Raw genomic sequence first — 24,183 nt, 5'->3', positions numbered from 1 at the left:
CTTCTGCGTCAAACGCCGGCGTATGCTACGGCGTTGACGCATAGCCCTTCGCCGTGGCCGTCGGCGCTACTGACGTGCACCTCTCAAAAATGTAACTACACGTCGCAACAACGCGTAGCGCAAGCTCTGTGATTGGTCGGCTTGGTAGCGCTGACGAGTCTGAGCGGGGCCGAGAGCCGCGCGGGCGGCGCTAGCCCAATGTAGCGATTGTTTACAACACACTCCCGTGAAGGAGCTCCGGATGGAAAGTTTTGTTTTGTGTTTACCTCATAGTTAAAGTTGTTGCACGTCCGCCGGTTCCTGCCTCAAAATGAGCAAGTTTGAGCCACTTGTACATCCAGGAAGTGTTCAGGAAAAGCAAAACAGCAGCGAAGAAACTCAACACAGAGGAACATTAACAGCTCACTGCCCACTAGCGTTTCGGAAGTGTTAAAGCAGACCAACAGAGACAGCGCGCAGAAGTATAAATGCACAGCTACGGGCGTTGCATGCGCCGTGGGTTACGCCGGTCACTTGATGCAGAAGTATAAACCAGGCTTTACATGTACATGGGCCATATCCGATCTGTTGCAGTCAGATCACAATAATTAACCACCAAAAAGCCAAAGCAAAGCAAATACTACCAGTGTCTGTGGTGTAAATACAGCACTACAGCATACAAAAGAGATCGACTCAGAATGTCACTTATCTGACAAACAATTGTTTGAACAAAAAGCACCAAACAAAAAGTTTTTCTACTTATAAATGTGATGTTTAATGCTGTTCTTTTAAAATATTTGTAAAATGGCTAAAAATGACAGAATTAGAAAAACATTTGTCATTTAAATGTGATGATAAATATATTTTATTTTGCTAATTTTACTGAAACTATTAGTAGCATTGAATACACTATTAAAACAAAATATAGTTTATTAGAAATTACTTTAAATTAAATTATTTTTCTAAAACTATCTCGTAACCACTCAAGGACACAAGTATGAGAATTAAATACGGGATATCAGAGGGTTATGTGTTATGTCCGTTTGACAGTGTGATTTGTAACAGCCCTTTGCTCTTCACATTGAGGATTTATCACAAACTGAATCATAACTGCAGCAGCGCTAAGACAGATTGCAGGAGAAGATTAGTCCTGTCATGTGTTTCAAAGCTTCAACCAAGTAATCAGCCTATGCAATAACCAGTGAAGCAATGCATTGGGCTCTCATCCAAATTACACCAGACTATTGCAGGTCTATAATGCTGCGCAAGTAGAAAAATAAAGATAATTTGATGTAAGATAAACAATCATTTGATTTATGTAGAGACGTGGACATCTATGGAAGTTGACCCTGTTGCTCTGTATGGTAATGACATATATGAAGTGTGTTTATACTGGTATTAAGATAAGCAGGAAGCTGCTACGGTATGGATTAAATTAACGTAAATATGCAAAAAAAAAAAAAAAAATGTCAAGGCAAGACACTCCAGGCAAAAACACACTTTATCATGCACCTGTCAATTTTTAAAGGTGCCATATAATGCAATAATTCAATTTATGTTAGATTGTTCTCTGATAACCACATAGTAGATATGTGGCTTAGGTAAGTACAAAAATTGTGCAGAAATTAATTATATGCTAATTTAGAACTACAGAAATTACCCTAGAATGAAAAGCTCGGTTTTGACCATATATGGAAGGGTCATGAATATTAATGAGCTCTGTTCTAACACTCCGCATCTTATGTCAGTGTCAGCGTCAGCTCTTTCTTTCAGTGCAAATCCTCTCTCTCGCTCTCTCTCACTCACGCACGCACACGCACACCCAACATAAAATAAACAATTAATTTAAGTAACTAAACTAACTTAACTAATACTAAAGAAAAACAAAAGTAGTTGAGAGGTTTATGCAATCCTCCATGCCTGTTGCATTACCTGAGAGCTCTATAGTGCTGGTCTCGTTTTCAAAATAAGAGTCCCACATACATAGTAAGTACAATAGAAGCTTAAATAATTAAAAATTAGAAAACGTTATTAATGACTCCTTGTGGTTTTATTCTGATTGCCCTGTTTTATTGGTTATTTAATTAAATAATACCTATTTGCATATTTAAAACATTTAAAATAAAAACTTTTAAAAACTTTTATTTTTGCAATTATTAATGTAATCAATCCACAGGGAAAGTACACTGATAACTTTTATTTACCCTTTTCACATGCAGTGCTCTTGCTTTAACCTGAGTGATGCAGAGCTGGTAGAAAGAGACTATATTGACAGTTGAAGTCAGAATTATTAGCCCCCCTTTGAATTTTTTTCTTTTTTAAATATTTCCCAAATGATGTTTAACAGAGCAAGAACATTTTCACAGTATGTCTGATAATATTTTTCTTCTGGAAAAAGTCTTATTTGTTTTATTTTGGCCAGAATAAAAGCAGTTTTTAATTTTTAAACACCATTTTAAGAACAAAACATTTAGCCCCTTTAGGCAATTTTTTTTCAACAGTCTACCGAACAAACCATCGTTATACAATAACTTGCCTAATTACCCTAACCTGCCTAGTTCACCTAATTAACCTAGTTAAGCCTTTAAATGTCACTTTACGTTCTAGTCTAATATTATTTACTGTCATCATGGCAAAGATAAAATAAATCAGTTATTAGAATTGAGTTATTAAAGTTATTGTGTTTAGAAAAGTGTTGAAAAATTATTCTCACTGTTAAACAGAAATTGGGGGGGGGGGGGGGGGGGACAGGGGCTCTAATAATTCAGGGGGGCTAATTCTGACTTCAACTGTATAGTCAACTGTCATAAAAACTGTGATCTTGATCTTGTTCCACATTTGTAATTTGCTGGTTTGACAGAAAAACTGCATCTCTACATGAACTGCTGATAGTAGATTTTCCACTGGGTAAAATCCTTTTTCACACGGTTTCACTCTTTTTGGATGTTAAGACTTTCTTTCTTCAATAAAAAAAGTAATTTTTAGATTATTTGTTATAAATGTTTGATCATGAATATATTATATATCTATAGTCAAGTCTGAAATTACACATACCCATGGCAAATTCTGACTTAAAGTTGCTTAAAGAAATATTTTTACTTAAAGAAATAATTTTTTTCCCACAATGATTCCTCTTGCACATTGTCTTATTATATTTTGGGAGAAGCCCGTGTAATTTCCGGTCAATAAAAACTCGCTGATTGAATAAAAGTTCTGAATTTGACAGTATATTTCCATATCTAGAATTCACAGTTTCTTTAGTTTTAGTGGATTAATCAGGTATTTTCCAGTAAAATGTTCTATTTTATTTATATAATTTGCTTTATTCTACAAAGGTCTAATAACATTTCTTTAAAAATTATTTTTAATCTTTTTTGGGAAAACAACAGTTGATTGTTTTGATTGGAAATCATATATTAATTATATTACATATTCATTTTTTAAGTCTTCTGAAGATGAAATATTAGTATTCTTGTGTTTAAAAATGAATATAAACATGTCTTTAAACTTTGGCACCTTTTTAATTTTTTTTATATATATAAATTAGCATCTAAACATTTTAGACAGTATATTCAATTGCAAAAAAAGATTTTCTTTTTTTGAGTTTTTGTCTTGTTTCTTGTCCAAATATCAAAGGAATTTTTAAATCAAGCTAAAACTAGACGAGTAAGAAAATAGTGCTTTATTTTCTGAAATAATAAATCAAAAAGAAGTGAGTTTTTCTTTAAAACAAGTTAAATAATCAGCCAGTCAGGTAAGTAAAATGCTGTTGTTTTTTTATTTTAAATGAATGTATTTCATTTAGACTAGAAGACAAAAACTAAATTTTTTGCAGTGAAGATGTTCAAGCGCAGTTTAGTTCAGTTTTTATTACTCTCTTATTTTCTATAAAACAGCCCAACATAAGCACCCTAAACAGCAAACTCAGAAATTCCTTCCATCTCTAAATGAAAGTACTTTCTTGCTGACTTCAGACTAAACTAACAAACAGACGCTTAGATTATAATGTCTCGTGAGAAGGAAGTAGTAACTTCCTTCAAAAGTGCCAGTCCACTCAAACAGAGAATTAAAAGCAGAAATCTGGCATTCTTAAAGCTCAGGATCACCCCTTTAGTGAGTCAGTGTGACAGTGACGTGTGCTAGTTTTCTTTTACTCACCCTAGTTCTACATTTGGGGTCCCCATCAGGATCGGTCAGTTTTCCTCCATAATATGCAGGCAGCTCCTCTGGGTCAATGTACTTCTGTAAAACCTCCTGCCAGTTTGCTGAGGAGACACACAGATGATTAATCAAAGCTCACTTGACGATGATAAAAATTAAATGTGTGAGTAAACGTGACTCATAAACATCTGGAGGACGGCTGTAGACTTCAGAGCACTTTTTTTGGAAATACATTTTACAATTAATGTTTTATCATGAATATATTATTTATCTATATTTGTATATCTAGAATTCACAGTTTCTTTGGGTTTATTGTTGTATTTTTGAGTATAATTTGCTTTATTCTACAAAGGTCTGATAACATTTCATTAATTCATTTACCTTCTGCTTAGTCCCTTATTTATCAGGGGTCGCCACAGTGGAATGAACCACCATCTATTCCAGCGGATGCCCTTCTAGCCACAACCCATGCTGGGAAACACCCATACACTCTCGCATTTACATACACTCGTAGACTACAGCCAATTTAATTCATTCAATTCCCTTCCCTTTTTTGTTTTTCTTTAAAACATATGCAGGATCAGTTGGCGGTTCATTCCACTGTGGCGACCCCAGATTAATAAAGGGACTAAGCCGAAAATGAATGAATGAATAAATAATATACTGGACTAATATTAAAATATCAACAATATTAAAATGGAATATTATCTGTTTGACTTTGATGGCCATTATGGGAACTTTACATTTAGCTTTTCTGTCATCTACTTTTTAACACCTTTTGAAGTGGTCATTTTGAAGCTCTTAAAATGTAAATATTAGCCTAGCATGTTAGCCTTAGTTAACAGGTTCAGTCTTGTGACTTCAAGTTTATGAGCATAAAAAATCAAATAAGTGGAGCTTAAGAGTAACCATAACAATGGGTATGTGATATGAAACAGTGTGATAAGAAAAAAATTATAATATTAAAAAACTACATTTTGATAAATTCATTTTTTTTAAAAAGTGATTAAAAACCCAGATATTCCATCACTTTGACCAAAAAAATAAAAAAATAAAAAAATAAAATAATAATAATAATAATAATAATTCACTGACTTTCAATATCTGGAATAAACCTTTTAAAAATGTCAAGATAATCCAGAAATTCCATGACCATAGGAACCCTGTTCATTAAGCTTAAAGAGCAAATTTACACATTATTTTATTATTATATGTCAAGTTTGTTTAACATATGGCAGATGTAACTTTAGTTAAAGCTGGCAATTATTCATACAGATACTGATACATATCTCATATGGAATCTGTACCATCTATTGCTATGTATAAAAAATCTTTTTATTTTTATAGATCATTGTAAATGTTTTACAGCCGATTAGAATTTGTGTTGTTGTGCTTTAGATTCAGTTGTTTGGTGTGGTGTTATGGAAATGTTTATAATTTGTTTTCTAGAAGAGATACTATATCTTTATGGGACTTAAACAATGAACGAATAAATAAATGAATGAATGAATGAAAGATTAAATGGAAATCAGTCTGATAAGTATCTCAGTCAATAGCTTTAACAAAAAAAAAATCTTATTTACAACAATTATTGTGTTGTTAAAAATATATTAGATGAAACAAAAGTAAAAACAAGCCATTAATACCTATATAATGCCAATACATGTCATCTAGGCTGCTTGTGTTTTAGTGATCTATGTTACCAGGCAACGCATTTCACCCACTGAGATAATCAGTAATCAGTTTAGTCTTGATGGATAAAAGAAGGCGGTTTATAGACACCAAACAGGCATTAGAGGCATTAAATGTCTTGAGCGAGGATGAGTCTGATAGTGTGGAGAAACCATTACTCAGTAAGACAATGGCATAAAACAGAAACATAAACATGCTTGTTAGCCATATAAAAGTAGTAGTCTGCAAGGGTCAATTTTACCTGCTTGAAATGATATTTACTGATTCTAAATAAATAAAAGGTTTTATAGGGATCATTGATAGTTTTGAGACAGGTTGTTATCATTTATTCATTCATTAGTCCCTTTATTAACCAGGGTTGCCACAACGAATCCAGCATGTTTTTTTCGCAGCGGATGCCCTTCCAGCCGCGACCCATCTCTGGGAAACATCCACACACACTCATTCACACACACACTTATACACTACAGACAATTCAGCCTACCCAATTCACCTGTACCACATGTCTTTGGACTGTGGGGGAAACCGGAGCACCCGGAGAAAACCCACGCGATTGCAGGGAGAACATGCAAACTCCACACAGAAACGCCAACTGACCCAGCTGAGGCTTGAACAAGCGACCCAGCGACCTTCTTGCTGTGAGGCGACAGCACTACATACTGCGCCACTGTGTCGCCACAGGTTGTTACAGACAGATTTTTTAAATTTTTTTGGGGAGAACAGTAAGCTGTAACAATTAGTTTACTGTAAACTCATGCTGTTTGTTTATATAAGCACCAAACAGTGCATTCATATTATAATTTGTAGCGACTGACAACATGTCAAACATACAGTAAGTTATGCATACAGTGCTCAGCAATAATTAATTGACTTCTCACAGATCTGTCATTTAAATGAATAATTTCTACAGAATGATTTATATTAATATATTAGTGCATGTACATTGAATTAGTCAGTATCAAAGCCAAAACCAGAAGTAATCTAACAACAAAATCACTTAAGATCAGAGTGCAAAAATGAGTATACAAAAATTAATATGTTGGGAAAAATCTAAAATAAAACATAATAAACAGGAGAAATCAAGAGAAACATAATAATATAAAATTAGGTTAAAATTCTGTATTTTTATATATATTTTTTTTTGTAATAACTCTAATAAGGTGTTATCTTTCTATTCCTAAAGATGTTTGATGGTCACACTTTTATTTTAATAAATATAACTGTTTAATAAAATGGTTTTGTTTAAATCCATCAAAATATATCAGCTATATTAACTGAGAAATTAATATAAATATTCATTTTTTTACTCATTTATGCTGAGCACTGTAAATTAAGAAAACACAAGAATCACCAGAGCCAATTTCTGAGCTAAAGATTTTAAGCAAAACGAGATACAATTAAGCAAGATGGAGTCAGATCGGGATTTTCTGAGTGTTGTCAAAAGAAAAAGTAAAGGCGGCATTGGTGCAGTTAGAAACATGTGTTAGCTTACATCCAAGGACGATGACCTTACGGCGTGTGTCTTCGCTCAGAAAGTGCTTCACCAGATTGTACGCCACAGGAAACAGTTTAGGTGCTGCAACAGAAACAATTGTCATTCAATTTTCAATTCAAGGTCTCAACTCGAGATATTTTTCTGCAACTTTGTATCTCACAGCATCAACTCTAAACTGTGAATTTAAATCTCGCAAATCTGAGAAAAGGGTAGAATTACGAGATAACTCACAAATGCATGGAGGAAGTCTGAATTCCATTCATAATACTCATATTCATACTACAAAGAATTCTTTTTTTAATTGGTCAGGAAGTACATAAAAATGTGCAATTAGGCAACTAAGAAAAGATTAAAATCAGAAGATTACTCACAACTGCAAGGCAAAAGTCTGTATTGCAAGTAATAAACTCAGAATTGCGTCATTTTTTTTTTTTTTTTATCTACAGATTACATGTTTATATTTTTCGTTCAGGTTAAATTGTGAGACTTGAACCTGAAACTCTACCAGAGTTTGTCATAATTCAGCCAGAATTTTTCTTAGAATTGTAAATGTTGTGTTTTAGATTATTCTCCATCACGGGCATAAATCACAAGAGGAACGGAGGGGACTCATTCATAAATTAGTTGCGTTCATTAAAGCATTCATTAAAGCCGTTTCCCATGCTTTGTTTTATTTGTGACGACTTGGCATAATGTTAACTTAACATTAAAGGTCACAATTAGCATTTTCTTTAGTTAGTTAGTTAGTTTTTAGTTATTTTATTTATATAGCACATTTTCACAAGTGCTGAACACAATCAATACTTATTAAAATGAATCCTACATCACATACATAACAACTAAAAAATAAGGCAAACCCCTCAACACTAAAAAGGCTTAAATGCTAAAAAACAAAGACGAAGATTCAGAAGCTTTTTAAAAAACAGATAGAGTTGGAACGTGTCTGATATGATGTGGAAGCCTGTTTCAGAGTTTTGGGGCGAAAAGCAAAAGCCAGATCCCCACTACACTTACACCAGGACCTTGGTCCCGAAAGAATAAATTGATCAGAAGACTTTAGTGACCTACCAGGATTATATACATGTAGGAGGTCTGATAAGTAAGGTGGTGCCAGATTAGTAGTTTAAAATCAATCTGTGACCTAACAGGCAGTCAGCCCAGAGAGGAGAGAATTGGTGATATGTGCTCATACTTGCGTGTACCTGTCAGAAGTCTTACGGCCACATTTTGGACTATTTGCAATCTAATCAGGGCATTTTGACTGATACCCACATATAGAGAGTTGCAATAGTCAAGTCTTCCCAAAATAAAGAAAGTCGTAAATGGAAAAAACTAAATAAGGACTGGGCAACCTCCAAACTGGCCCCACTCTATTTTTTGTATAATCAATTTTTATTCTATCCTTAAGTCTTAAATAAAGTAAACACTTCTGGACATATATAATTTATATATGTACAATTTGACTATTATTTGTGTCCCCTTCAAAAATGTATCATAAGAAAATGTTATATTTATTGTCCCCTCATTGTTACGCCCATTTTCTCCATAATTCTGAGTGATATCTTACAGTTCTGACTTTCTGAATGGTCAAAAAAGTGTCATTTGTGAGACATGAATTCAAAATTGTGATGAAAAAGTCAGATATGTAAGATAAAAAAAGTTTTGTTATTGTTTTTATTTTTATACCACGGTAGAAACAAGCTTCTATAGTGTTTTTATAGCAGACATCAGTACACAAGTCAATGTATAAATCTTTAACATCAACATTTTAATAAATTTAAACAATTTCTTTTTTTATGCAGAACTACTGACCTTTGATGACAAATAATCGCTTAAGTCCCTCTGGATAATTATCTTCAAACATAGTGAGAACCTATGAAAGAAAAAAAGACTCATGCAGACCAATGCAACAAGCAAAATATCACATCATACAAATAAAAAACCCACACACGCACCTCTCCATAAGTCTCTATAGCAGGCTTATATAAGTGCTTCATTCCCAGACCTTCACAGTCATAGACCATAGTAATGGATTCAATGTTCCTACCCAACTGAAAGGAAAAGGAAGAGGTAAAAGACAAACATAAAATAATAAATATGTATTCATTCAAAGCCAATGATATAATTATCACTGATAGCCATTGTAAGTTATTCTACCCTCAGTTTTTCAGTGTATCTTAAAAGGATAGACCATCCACAAATGAAAATTCATCCAAGGTTTAATTCCAAAACAGTAGCCACTGAGATCCATATTAGAAAAAATATACAAAGTAAGTCTTTTCTTGCCACTTTGACAGCTGCACACTTACCCGTTCGCTCTGTCGATCACAATCTTTCTGCAGAATCTCGCAGTCTCTGACTTTAGACTTGATTAAGTCCTGCTTAGAGGCTGAGTGCATCAAACCCTTTGGGTCCAGCGGCCCGATGACATCATACCAGACTGGGCTTCCTTCCCGGTCGTGTCCACACATGCCACCAGATAGATACTTATCTATGACCTGACCAAAACACAGAGAATGAAATATGTTTACTAATAAATAATAATAATGCACAGTTTCCCCAATTTCTGTTTAACAGAGGGAACATTTATACCAACACCTTTCTAAACATAATAGTTTTAATAACTCATTTCAAATAACTGATTTATTTTATCGTTGCTATAATGACAGTACATAATACTTGACTAGATATTTTTCTTGACATTAGTATTCAGATTAAAGTGCAGTTTAAAGGTTTAACTAGGTTAATTAGGCTGGTTAGGGTAACTATAGTTTTTTCTGTAGACTATTGAAAAAAAATTTGCTTAAGGAGGCTATTAATATTGACCTTAAAATGGCTTTTAAAAATTAAAAACTGCTTTTATTCTAGCTGAAATAAAACAAGTAAGACTTCCTCCAGAAGACAAAATGTTATTGTAAATACTATGGAAAAATTCCTTGGTCTGGTAAACATTTAGAAAATATTTCTAAAAAAAAAAACAAAACATGAGGACTAATGATTTTGACTTTGACTGTACATGCTTAAAATAAACATTATAATGAGCATGAGCTGTTGATCCAATCATAAGGGGGTCCCATACATGACTCTTAAAGGTAAAGTACCAAAAACAACCTGCTTATTTCTAGAGGTCAGTTTGAGTTTTGAGTAATTCTTGTTTTGTGTAAAACTAAATTATTAATGTTTATATGCAGGAAATGTTTACTTGAGAGAAAAATATATAATTAAAAGAAATCTTACATTTCAATGTATACATACATATGTATATACAGTTGAAGTCAGAATTATTAGCCCCCTTTTGATTTTGATTTTCTCTTTTAAATATTTCCCAAATTATTTTTAACAGAGCAATGAAATTTTCACAGTATGTCTAATAATATTTTTTCTTCTGGAGAAAGTCTTATTTGTTATATTTCAGCTAAAATACAAGCAGTTATTAATTTTTTATAAACCATTTTTGGGACAAAATTATTAGCCCCTTTAAGCAAAATTTTTTTTTCGATAATCTACAGAACAAACCATCGTCATACAATAACTTGACTAATTACCCTAACCTGCCCAGTTCACCTTTTAACCTAGTTAAGCCTTTTAATGTCACTTTAAGCTGTATAGAAGTGTCTTGAAAAATATCAAATTTACTGTCATCATGGAAAAGATAAAATAAATCAGTTATTAGAAATAAGTTTTTAAAACTATTATGCTTAGAAATGTACTGAAACAATCTTCCCAGAACAGAACAGAAATTGGGGAAAAAAATAAACAGGGGCGCTAATAATTCTGACTTCAACTGTTTACACACACACACACACACACACACACACACGCACGCATATACATCTATAAATATATATACTTATCTGGTGTGATATTATATGATATTTGAGTAATATATTTTTTCCCCAATTTCTGTTTAACGGAGGGATTTATTTCAACACAATACTAAACCTAATAGTTTAATAACTATTAAAAACTATTAAAATTTCTTTAATCTGTGAATTATCACATGAAAAATATTTGAAACAAAAATAAATATTGCACAGGAGGGCTAATAATTTGGCCCTAGGGGTAGAGTTTAGGGGTTTAGGGGTAGAGTAGGGTAAGGGTGATAGAAAATACAGTTTGTACAGTTTAAAACAATGAAAGCCTATGTAATGTCCCCACAATTCACAAAAATAAATGTGTGTGTGTGTGTTTGTGTAAATTATTACTTTGCTTGACTGGTTCATTATTTATTTATTCATTATCAGCATTATTAATCATGATGCTAGGGTGTCATACCTCTGGCACCTGCCACTCAGTTGTGATGGTGTCAACTTTCATGTGTTTCCGAAACTCTATATGCTGCACATGAAAAACAAAACAAGATTAAAAACATTCAAATGAAAATGCCTAAAGCTGTGTTTGCATGATCAAATCAGATCCGTCACCACAGCAAAGCTGTTATCAGTTCTGAATGAACAGTTTTCCACCTCGAGTCTCTGTGTATTGGATACGGCTGCGCTTTGACCTAGTGTTCAACAGATAATGGTGACAGAGTTCAGAGATACTACAACATGGCAGCCCAACGCTCTGTAATAAAAGACCCATAAGCATCAGACTCTCAATGGGAAAGCAAACAGCACTTTGAACAGCAGCAGAATAGGGCGATCACAGTGTAATCGCTCATAAGCTGTGATTATGCAGTGAAGTGACTCCACCGTTGTGAAAAGCACAATTAACCACAGAACTGATGGACAGTGCTCAACATATACAAATACACCCCTCACAAATCTCTCGTTTAAATTAAAATTTTCTAAAGGAAGCTATACAATATTATATGTGTACAGTACATACACATTAGATTAGTCAATCTGGAGCTTATCTAACAAAATAACTTACGATAACAGTAAAAAATTCGTCCAACCAAATTTATGTTAGGGAAAAATGTTAAATAAAAAATATAAAAAGAGCAAAATAGAATTAAGAGAAACAAAAACTGTAGAAAAATTTGTTGAAATCTTGTATTTTTTCCCCCAAATATCGCATGATTTAAATGTATAATCATAATAATTAATTTTGTTTATAAATGGCGCCTTTCTGGACACCCAAGGTCGCCTTACAACAACCATCAACAGATATACAAAAACAACAATAACAATTAATAAAATAAAAAAGCAATGCCAAACTAACTTTTAAATACATGAGAGGAGCTGAAGTACACATCGAAGAATAAAGTAACATGGTAAAGGATAGTCATAAGAAAGCCTGCTCAAAAAGATGGGTCTTAAGACGAGATTTAAAAGACTATCACTGCTCCTTAGGTCCAGGGGAAGCGAGTTCCATAGCCGAGGAGCCATAGAGCAAAAATTACCTTTCGGTTTCTGAGGATGTTTGAAGAATAAAGTATTACTTTAGTAAATATATTCCTTTAATACATCTGTTTTGTCCTTTCATCCAACTGTCCATCCATCCATCCTTTCATCCAACTGTCCATCCATCCATTCATCCATCCGTTCATTCAACTATCCATCTATCCATCCATCCATCCATCCATCTCTGTTTATCCAAATGTCCATCCATACATTCATCTTTTCATCTAACTGTCCATCCATCCATCCATCCATCAATCCATCCTTTCATTTAACTCTGCAACCATCCATCCATCATGTCATCTAACTGTCCATCCATCCATCTATCTGTTGATCCAAATGTCCATCCATCCACCCATCCATCCATCCATCCATCCATCCATCCATCCTGTTTTTGAACACAAAATGACATGTTTAGCTTCCAGCAAACATAAAATTGACAGCACTCTTTCATGTTTGGTCACATTAAAGTTCAATGCAATGTACACAAGCTGGGAGTGAAAAAGGTAAAGGTAAAGTAATTTCATTGGTAAAGAAATTACCAATGTTTTAGAATTTCAACCTCAAAAGAATTGACTCTAGTTATAAGTTTATAAGAATAATTTGATACAACAAGCACAAATATAAGTGTATTATGATGCTTCATTTGCATTTATGCATATAACAGATGCATTTTTCTTAAGCAACTCGCAATCCACTGAAGGCACACATTACCATTACCACACATTACTCACATTACTTAAATTGGGGAGATATTGTAGCCCCAGTATCTTAGGTTTATGTGGCAAAATTACCAGTGAAGTTTAAACTTTTATTTTGCTTGTTGTTTTGTAAACCAATTGCACCACATGTTCATTATTTTAGCCTGCAACTCCTGGTTACATGAGGTGTGCAACGAAAAGAACCTTCCAGTTTATTTATTTATTTGCTTATTGACTTTTATCCACATATACAGTAGCAATATCTCATGAGTGATGTACAAAACTATGAAATCAGCAATATTCCCCTTGAAACTTGATCAGCAGGTGTAAACACAGGGCCTAGTATTAGTCAGATCATATTTCATAGTATTGTTATTCAAATAGGTTTAGTGACCAACCCCCTGACATAAAGCCTGGCATTGTGAGGGTCTGTCACATCCAAATTCATCAATACAGAAATTTCTCAAAAAGAAGAGTTTCATTATTCTTGATTTTTCTCCACTTGTGTGCCCAAAACCAATTTCCTTAAAAAGGCACAAATAAAATATGCATGTATGGATGCATTGCGTAATGTGAAGACTGTATACACAACGTTATGTTAGGTTAGAATTCATTGTATTGGTAACTGTAATTATAAAGATATTGCACTGTTCAACAGCCCAGGGTTGATAGATTTCTCTTTTTTTATTATTTTTATAAATGTTAACAATATTGTCAGCAAGTGACAGTAAAGATTAGAAATGTACAACTGATTTCTACTTCAAATGTGTTCTTTTGAACTTTAGAATACTTAAAGTTTGTAAAAAAATAAAAATTAATAAAAAATAAAAGTACTTCTTAATTTGGCAGCACAAACATTTGTGACTAATGATAATCACAAGTGGTTGCTGGAAATTCAGACTCGCCATCAAAAAATAAAACAAAAGTCAAATTATAAAAATAAATATAATTTTAAATATATTTTTCAATATAATAAAATAAATTATAATAAAATTAATTATAATAAAATAAAATATAATAATATAATATAATAAATTATAATATAATAATTTAATATAAATTAATATAAACTAATATAATATAAAATAATATAATATAATAAATTATAGTAAAATAAATTATAATAACTTAAAATATAATGTTAATATATTTTAATATAACATAATAAACTATAACATAATAAAATATCATTGTTTAATATAACAAAACAATATAATATAATATAATATAATATAATATAATATAATTAATAAAATTAAATTAAAATAGCCTTAGTTATAATTTTTTTTTCTTTCTCCTTTGTTTTTTTATTGACAAACCCACTGAACAGTAGTGTAGCTATTTAAAAAAAAACACAAAAAAAAACAATGAAAAAGCATTATACCTTGCGCAGCATGGCCTCGGATTTCTGTAAATTGAAGTTTCTGGCTGGAAACAAAAGTAAAAAGTTGCAAATTAGTAAAACAATTATCATTTACTATAACTTATATATACAGGAAAGTCTATTATTATTTACTCACTCCACCTCTTCAAAACCTGTTTGGTTTCTTTCTTTTACTGAACACGAAAGAAGATATTTTGATGTACAGTTGAAGTCAGAATTATTAGCCCCCCTTTGAATTTTCTTTTCTATTTTAAATATTTCTCAAATGATGTTTAACAGAGATAAGAAATTTTCACTGCATGTCTGATAATATTTTGTCTTCTAAAGAAAGTCTTATCTGTTTTATTTTGGCTAGAATAAAAGCTTTTTTTAATTTTTTAAACACTATTTTAATGTCACTTTAAGCTGTATAGAAGTGTCTTGAAAAATATCTAGTCAAACATTATTTACTGTCATCATGGCAAAGATAAAATAAATCAGTTATTAGAAATGAATTATTAAAACTATTATGTTTAGAAATGTGTTGAAAAAATCTTCCCTCCGTTAGATTGTGGGAAAAAAATAAACAGAGGGCGAATAATTCAGCGGGGCTAATACGTCTTTTTAACTGTGTGTTAAAAAAAAGCAGCCATTGACTTTCATAGTATACTTTTGTCCTACTACAGATGTGAATGGTTACCGGTTTTCAACATTATTCAGAATATTTTCTTTTGTGTTTTGGATTAAATTCCTAAAGGTTTAGGACCATTTGAGAGTGAGTAAATGGTGAGTAAATTATTAATATATATATATATTTTTTTTTTTGGTAAAATATCCCTTCAGGTCACTCGCAGGGTTTGAGCCAACAAATCTGCAGTTATCAGTCCTACAGTTTAACCTCACGGCTACTATACAAGCAAAATTCAATACTAAACTCTCACACTCACAATATAAAGAGCATGTGTGTCCTGCACATGACCTGAATCAACATCTTGACTCAAGACAAGGCGCTTTTATGTGTTTTAACTCAAGATAACCTGTACAAATCTGGAAGCCTTGTGCCACTGAAAGTTACTATTTGGTAACAGATTAACTGTTCAGCTGAGAAACAGGAAAGTTTGTGGATCTGCGAGTCCATGAGTAGACTAGACAGACCACAGTGTGCTGACCTTCAATATATTCCCATGTAGATTATAAACAGATCTGAAAGCCTATCCACACACACACACACACACACACACACACACACACACACACACACACACACACACACACACACACACAAATAATTATTACAAATTCAGCCCAACCCAATTTCATTTCCACAGTGCTGGATTAGTGTCACTGTCAGCGACTGTACTCACACCTGCCTGTACCTGACTGGCCCGAAGACACAACTGACCCAGAATTAGTCAGACATGAAGTCATACGTAAGTATTTAATGCTCATAAAGAAGATTATGTGACAAAGCTGATCAAAAGCTCTCAGTGTTTTGTGGAACAGATCTGTCAGTTGCTTTATCAAGACTTTTTATCTATCTATCTATCTATCTATCTATCTATCTATCTATCTATCTATCTATCTATCTATCTATCTATCTATCTATCTATCTATCTATCTATCTATCTATCTATCTATCTATTTATCTATCTATCTATCTATCTATCTATCTATCTATCTATCTATCCTTTCATACATTTCTATCCTTCTACTAATCTGTATCCTTCTATCTATTCTATCTAACCTCTATCTAACTATCTAACCTTTCATCCAATTGCTCATCCATCAATCTCCAGTATCTATCTATCCTGAAAAAAGCTTGTCAATCCATCCATCCTTTCATCCAACTGTCCATCCATCCATTCATTCATTCAACCATCCATCTATCCATTCATCCATCCATCTCTGTTTATCCAAATGTCCATCCATGCATTAATCTTTTCATCTGACTGTTCACCCATCCATCCATTTATCTTTCATCAATCATTTCATACATCCATCTATGTATCTTTACATCCAACTCTCCAACCATTCATCCAATCTATCCTTTAATCCACCCATACATATATTCCTTCATTCAACTGGCCATCTATTCATCCATCCATCCTTTCATCCAACTATCCATCCATTCGTTCATTCAACTATTCATCTATCCATTCATCCATCCATCCATCCACCCATCCATCTCTGTTTATCCAAATGTCCATCCATGCATTCATCTTTTCATCTAACTGTCCATCCATCCATCAATCCATCCTTTCATTTAACTCTGCAACCCTCCATCGATCCATCATGTCATCTAACTGTCCATCCATCCATCTATCTGTTGATCCAAATGTCCATCCATCCATCCATCCATCCATTTATCCATCCATCCATCCATCCATCTATTCCTTTCTCTAACTGTCCAATCATCCATCCACCTATCCTTTCATCCAACTGTCCATTCATCCATGCCATCTATCCTTTTCTCCAACTGTTCACCCATCCATCCATCCATCCTTCATCTATCATTTCATCCATACATCTATGAATCTTGACGTCCAACTCTACAACCATCCATCCATCCATCAATCTATCCTTTCATCCACCCATACATATATCCCGTCATTCAACTGGCCATCGATTCATCCATCCATCTATCCTTTCATCCAACTGTCCATCCAATCAATCGTCTATCTGTCTATCCTTTTATCTAACTGTCCATCCATCTATCCATCAACTGTACATATATCCATCTATCTATCCACTCTTACTTTCATCCAAAATGTTTCCCTGTCTGTTTTTAATGCAAATTAGAAATTATATAAGTTTAATCTTTTCATCTGACTGTTCACCCATCCATCCATTTATCTTTCATCAATCATTTCATACATCCATCTATGTATCTTTACATCCAACTCTCCAACCATTCATCCAATCTATCCTTAAATCCACCCATACATATATTCCTTCATTCAACTGGCCATCTATTCATCCATCCATCCTTTCATCCAACTGTCCATCCATCCGTTCATTCAACTATCCATCTATCCATCCATCCATCCATCCATCCATCCATCCATCCATCCATCTCTGTTTATCCAAATGTCCATCCATGCATTCATCTTTTCATCTAACTGTCCATCCATCCATCAATCCATCCTTTCATTTAACTCTGCAACCCTCCATCGATCCATCATGTCATCTAATTGTCCATCCATCCATCTATCTGTTGATCCAAATGTCCATCCATCCATCCATCTATTTTTTCTCTAACTGTCCAATCATCCATCCACCTATCCTTTCATCCAACTGTCCATTCATCCATGCCATCTATCCTTTTCTCCAACTGTTCACCCATCCATCCATCCATCCTTCATCTATCATTTCATACATACATCCATGAATCTTGACGTCCAACTCTACAACCATCCATCCATCCATCAATCTATCCTTTCATCCAACTGTCCATCCAATCAATCGTCTATCTGTCTATCCTTTTATCCAACTGTCCATCCATCTATCCATCAACTGTACATATATCCATCTATCTATCCACTCTTACTTTCATCCAAAATGTTTCCCTGTCTGTTTTTAATGCAAATTAGAAATTATATAAGCTTGATCAAATTAGATATTTTTATTCATAATATATTTCAGTGATGTAAAGAGAATCTACCTGTGCATAAATCACGCTGTTTTGCTGATGTGTTTGTTTGCCAGGGTGTGTTGGTGATTTTTGTATTGTAGTTAATGCAGTTGCTAGGTGTTTGCTAACAGTCTTTTGATATCTATCTGATAACTGTCCTCTTTATATGGCTTTAATGTAAGCCCAAGAGATTTTGTGTGTGTGTGTGTGTGTGTGTGTGTGTGTGTGTGTGTGTGTGTGTGTGCCAGTTTTATTGTCCACTAACAATAAGTCTAATCACTCGGAAAGCTTTACTGATATCACGCATGTTTACAGCATAAATAGTATAGAACAATTTATGCACCTACACACTTCGGAGTAACAATAATGATATTATGATCATTTATTCGACCTCTACAAAGTTACTTACACTCGCACTTAAAAGTTTGGAGTTGTTTGATATTTTAATATTCCCGAAAGAAGCTTTTTATGCTCGCCAATGCTCTAATTACTTGGTTAAAATAAAGTATAATAAAAAAACAAATATTCTGCAATACTATTACAATATAAAAGAACTGGTTTCAATTTTAATATATTTAAAACAAAGTGTTTTTTGCTTCTGCAATGGCATTAAGTTTTGCAATTAAATTTCCATTATTATTGCATAGTCTTTATATTATATACACTGATTTTATGTATTTTTACTATTATATTGCAAGAATTAGATTCTTTGTTTCCAGTGAGGGCTTATGCTGTGCTTACACCAGATGTGGAACGCGCAAATAAATTGCGATATTTGCACGTTAATAGACGCGTGAACATTTTGAATTTACTCGATTCATTTGCGCGTCAAATCCGCTTCATTTAACAGATGCAGAATTGTGTGATGGACAGGGCTTGTCTGCCCAGTGACTCTAGCTTCGTTGCTAATTGGCTAACATGGATTTTATTAAGAGAATAACTGTGTTAATGTGCTTTATGAAGGCTGATAAACATTGTCGATTCGTTTGGAGCAGTGTCTGAGTCCACTAGATCTTTTTGAGGTGCAACCAGCTCTGTGAGCTCAGCAACTCTTTCAGAAACTGTACCTGGACGATGGAGGCTTTCAGCGGTGCTTCTGACTGAGCCGAGCCCAGTTTGATGAACTGATGTTGGTGTGAGCAGGAGGATTTTCCCCCGGGACACCAACAACAGTCACTATGTCATAATCACGCCCCACAAGAGCAAGCTCCTGATTGGTTAACGCGCCGCGAATGTCCGCTGAAGTTCAGATTTTAGAACTCGAGCGATTCGTGTGAAACGTGCGATACGGGTGTTAAGTGTGTTAACTCGCGCCGATTCATTCGCGCAAATCACGTCATTCGCGCCGCCTCATAAGCAAGTATCACACTACAGGATGTCTATTCGCGCCTTTGCATTGACTTAACATGTTAATCACTTGCGCTTGACGCTTCTTCCGCGTCTGGTGTGAACACAGCATAAGAGAAACTTGTTCATGCTTTTATCAGCAGCAGGGTGGATTACTGTAACAGCCTCCTCATTGGCCTTTCCAAAAAGACAGTCAAGACAGCAGCAGCTCATCCGTAACGCTGCTGCCAGGATTCTGACCAGAACCAGGAAATCAGAGCACATCACACCTGCCCTCAGGTCTTAACACTGGCTCCCAGATCTTTAGGATCAAATAAACTAGAAATTGCAAGAGTTCAGTCAAAGCAGGGTGAATCTGCCTTTAGCTATTCCCTCTCGCCTCGCTGCTGGAATCAGCTTCCAGAAGTGATCAGGTGTGCTCCAACATTAGGCACATTCAAATCAAGACTGAAAACACATCTGTTTAGCTGTGCCTTTACCAAATAAGCACATCGCTACATCCGACAGATCATGCTATTATGTCTTTCATTTCTTTTTAATTCCCTTAAAACTTGTTTTAACAATTTTTATTCATTGTTGCTTTTTTTCTTGTTTCTTTTATTCTTGTTTATGTAAAGCACTTTGAATTACCATTGTCTATGTACTACATAAACAAACTTACCTTCTCTATTAAAAATGCTTATAAATAATTATTATCAATGTTTAAAACAATACACTCAATTTTTGAGGAAAACTCTTTTCTTTGGTAAATAAAGTACAAAACTGTTTTCCTGCATTTACTGTCACTTTAAATCAATTTGATGCATCCTTGCTAAAGTCTCAACCATTTTTCCCTGCACAAAATTATTTTATACCCTAAAATGTAGAACAGCAGAGTCTGCAATAATTTAAAGACAAGAATTACTCGCAGATTGCAGACTCTGCAGACTTGTACTGTGGTAAACCCATATCACATCACCGCAGACCTCAATGACTAGTTTCACAATCAACATTTTATCTTATCAACACTTGCCACTGCCTTTATTAACGAAATGTGCAAGTGTCAACACTCTCTCACAGGACAGCACAGAAGACTGTAATACAGGTATCTTAAACCACATTTGAAGACAAAGATTATTAGCCCTTCTGTGAAACATTTAGCTTTTTTCTCAGTTGATGTTTAGGATTTTTTTTCCAGTGTTTCCTAACACATTTTTAGTTTGGCTGGAATAAAAAATGGTTTGTAATTAAAAACAACCAATATTATTACCTCCCTTATTTAATTATTATTTTCGATTGACTAGAGAGAAAACCACTGTTGTCCAATGACTTGCCTAATTAGCCTAGTTAAACCTTAAAATGGCACTTTATTTTTAATTTGAATATTAGTATCTTGAAAAATTTCTAGTAAAATATTATGTACTGTCATCATGGCAAAAACAAGTGTTATTAGAAATGAGTTATTAAAACTATCATGTTTAAAAACGTATTGAAATAACTAGCAGACAGAATTAAACCATACAGGACGGCTAATAATTTTGTGTTCGACTCTATAGTAATAACCCTAGATTACCATCATGCACGCATGCATCTATCAATCGACATGCACATGCCAATTAACCAGTTACATCAGTACTCTCAGTGGTCTTTGTCTGGTGACTAGAAATCTCTGCAGAAGACTGGCCGCATTCAGGCCCGTTCCTGTACACAAAACAGCCTTTGTCAAACCCAAGAACAGCCTCTGTAAGGCCGCCAGTAAAGTGTTCAAACTCCAGTCTGGAGGGTCAACCAAAAAGTCTAGAGAACATTCACATTTACGGCTTTAGCAGATTTAATTAAAGGCCTGCAGCATGACGATGTACTGGATCAGGTCCAATACACAGGCCTGGATTAACGTAAGGGCTAGGTGGGGCTGAAGCCCCAGGGCTCGCGGAAAAAGGGGGCATTTGATTGGCTGAAAATTTAATTTAATATGCTTTCTCTTGTCGATAATGTGAAGTATTCCTTTCGGTTCACTGCTGTTCAAAAACAGTGACGCTGGTGCTAAACTGGGGCTCAGAGTGGCTGTAGCCCAATCAGAATATTGAATAGCCCTGTTTTAGTCACCCATAGGGTGATCAGATGTCTCAATTTTTCCCAGGACAGTCATTTATTTCAGCACTACCACAAGAACCGTACAGTCAAAGGTAGGCTAAACAAGCTCATAGTGGGAAAAAAAAAGATAATTCAAACAGTTCTCATCATTGATACACTTGTTTTTGTAGTAACAGAAGCTGGGATTGGTGGAATTATAATGAATGGACTGATAAAGCTGGATTTATACTTTCGCCTGGTGCCACATCGCGCACTACACGAAACGGGAGAGCTGTCTCGGCCGCGCGGCGGTTACAGCTGGATTCAAACCAACACGCACCCGCACAATCCTTCCATCACACAATATAACCAAGACAGTGTGCGAATAAATCAAATAGCTCACACAAGCAGTTATCAAAATATCCATAGTTGCAGAGTGTCTATCGCAAGTAAATACACTCGGTTATACTTTACAGTAAGTCTAACCGAACCAGTTAGAAAGCAAACTTTATGAATGTTTACTTTGCCCCTTTTATGAAAACGACAGTAATAATATGGTGCAATGAAGTATTGCTAACTTTCATCAGACAATATATCTGATAAACAAATAAATAAATAAAATAAAAGAAGGATGCTATACTTCTGTAACTTAGAAAACCACAATAAGCAATTTTGGATATTAGAAGTATGGACATTTAAGATATCCTATCATTAGGGATTTATGGTCAGCTAAAGTTTTAAATCAGGGGTTTTCAAAGTGTGAGGCGCGTCTCCCCTGGGGGGCGCCAGAGCATGTCAGGGGAGGCGCGGGAAAAAAATATTATATAATAAAAATATAATTATTAAGTTTAATTATTATATGTATGTTTTATTATATTTAAACGTTTTAATTAAACAAAGCTAAAAAAAATATACGTCAAAAATAAGAAAACCTTTTTTACCCAGAAGGCCATAGCTGTGAATTCGCTTCTGTTTGGCAAGCCCGCCAATACAGGTATATGCCTGCTAATACAATGGATCGGTTTCTGAGACCCCCCGATTCAAAGCCTTCAAGTTCAGGGCTTAAACCCAAAAGACGACGATATGATGATCAGTATTTGAGCTTAGGATTTACGTGGACAGGACCAGCTGATGAACCACGACCTTTATGTGTGGTTTGTCAAGATATTTTGGCTAATGACAGCATGAGACCCGCTAAACTTCGACTGTTTTGACTGGGATGGACAGTTCTTCGATCTGTTCTATTCATATTGAACCATCATCCTAGTTTTAAAAATGTTATATTAAAATACTTGTTATTACTCTGTAAATAATTGCACTTTCATGCAAATGATGATAAAAGTGAGTTAACAGTCTGACATCTGTCTGTGTCTTTATATATACTGTATATATATATATGTGTGTGTGTGTGTGTGTGTGTGTGTGTGTGCGCATGCGTGTGTGCGTGCGTGTTTGGGAGGAGGGGGGCGCCAATGGATAAGTTGTGTCAAAAGGGAGGCCCACTGTCTTAGACTTTGGAAAACCCTGTTCTAAATCAACGTTTTAAAGGTAAACCACTATTAAAAGTATTTAATATAAAGCACTAATTTATCAAGTATTGCAAGTGTGTTTTTTTTTTGTTTTTTTGCTGATTTGTGCTGCGTGTTTGAACTTTAAAGTTCATATTATGTCATAACTTTTTGTATACCTGCAGGCCTATTTTAATAAAACTGAAAAAACTATAATAATCAAATATAGATCAAATGGTGGAAATTAGGGGAGGCAGTGGTGCAGTAGGTAGTGCTGTCGCCTCACAGCAAGAATGTCGCTGGTTCGAACCTCGGATCAGTTGGCGTTTCTGTGTGGAGTTTGCATGTTCTCCCTGCCTTCGTGTGGGTTTCCTCCGGGTGCTCCGGTTTCCCCCACAGTCCAAAGAGTTGCAGTACAGGTCAATTGGGTAGGCTAAATTTTGCGTAGTGTATGAGTGTGTGTGTGAATGTGTGTGTGGATGTTTCCCAGAGATGGGTTGCGGCTGAAAGGGCATCCGCTGCGTAAAAACTTGCTGGATAAGTTGGCGGTTCATTCCGCTGTGGCGACCGCAGACTAAGCCGACAAGAAAATGAATGAATGAATGGTGGAAATTAGATAATAATATTAATTAGTAAATTTATTATAATAATAACAATAATAACAACATATATACATATATATACTTTTGTGAGCTAAAAAAATTTAAAGGGGGGCCCTTGGATTTGCTATACAGTAGCTCCATCGCCCAATGTGTTCTTAATCCGGCCCTGCCAATACGTAGTAGACATGCATGCACGATTCGTTGTTGCTAGAAACAAGAATTATTTATATTAATTATTAAATTACCCATTACATTCCACCACTACCCCAACCCTAACCCCCACAGTACCATGGGCCTTACAATGTCC

The 24,183-nt window shown here is 34.5% G+C and overlaps 1 protein-coding gene across 3 annotated transcripts in view; it reads right to left on the bottom strand.

The window, feature by feature from the left end:
* The window catches only part of sec14l8 (SEC14-like lipid binding 8), a 39,028-nt gene that overhangs the window by 10,889 nt on the left and 3,956 nt on the right, over nucleotides 1-24,183 (bottom strand). For all 3 annotated transcript variants that reach the window (XM_073950492.1, XM_073950491.1, NM_001099993.2), the window contains 7 exon segments: nucleotides 14,758-14,801; nucleotides 11,603-11,665; nucleotides 9,637-9,825; nucleotides 9,283-9,378; nucleotides 9,140-9,200; nucleotides 7,325-7,408; nucleotides 4,138-4,244 (listed from right to left, as the gene is read on the bottom strand). In XM_073950492.1, coding sequence (XP_073806593.1) covers nucleotides 4,138-4,244; nucleotides 7,325-7,408; nucleotides 9,140-9,200; nucleotides 9,283-9,378; nucleotides 9,637-9,825; nucleotides 11,603-11,665; nucleotides 14,758-14,801 — 644 coding nt within the window.

This window comes from Danio rerio, chromosome 5 (assembly GCF_049306965.1).
Source record: "Danio rerio strain Tuebingen ecotype United States chromosome 5, GRCz12tu, whole genome shotgun sequence".
NCBI classification, from domain to species: Eukaryota; Metazoa; Chordata; class Actinopteri; order Cypriniformes; family Danionidae; genus Danio; species Danio rerio.
Note: the sequence above shows the minus strand (reverse complement) of the source record. Positions and strands in the feature narration are given on the sequence as shown.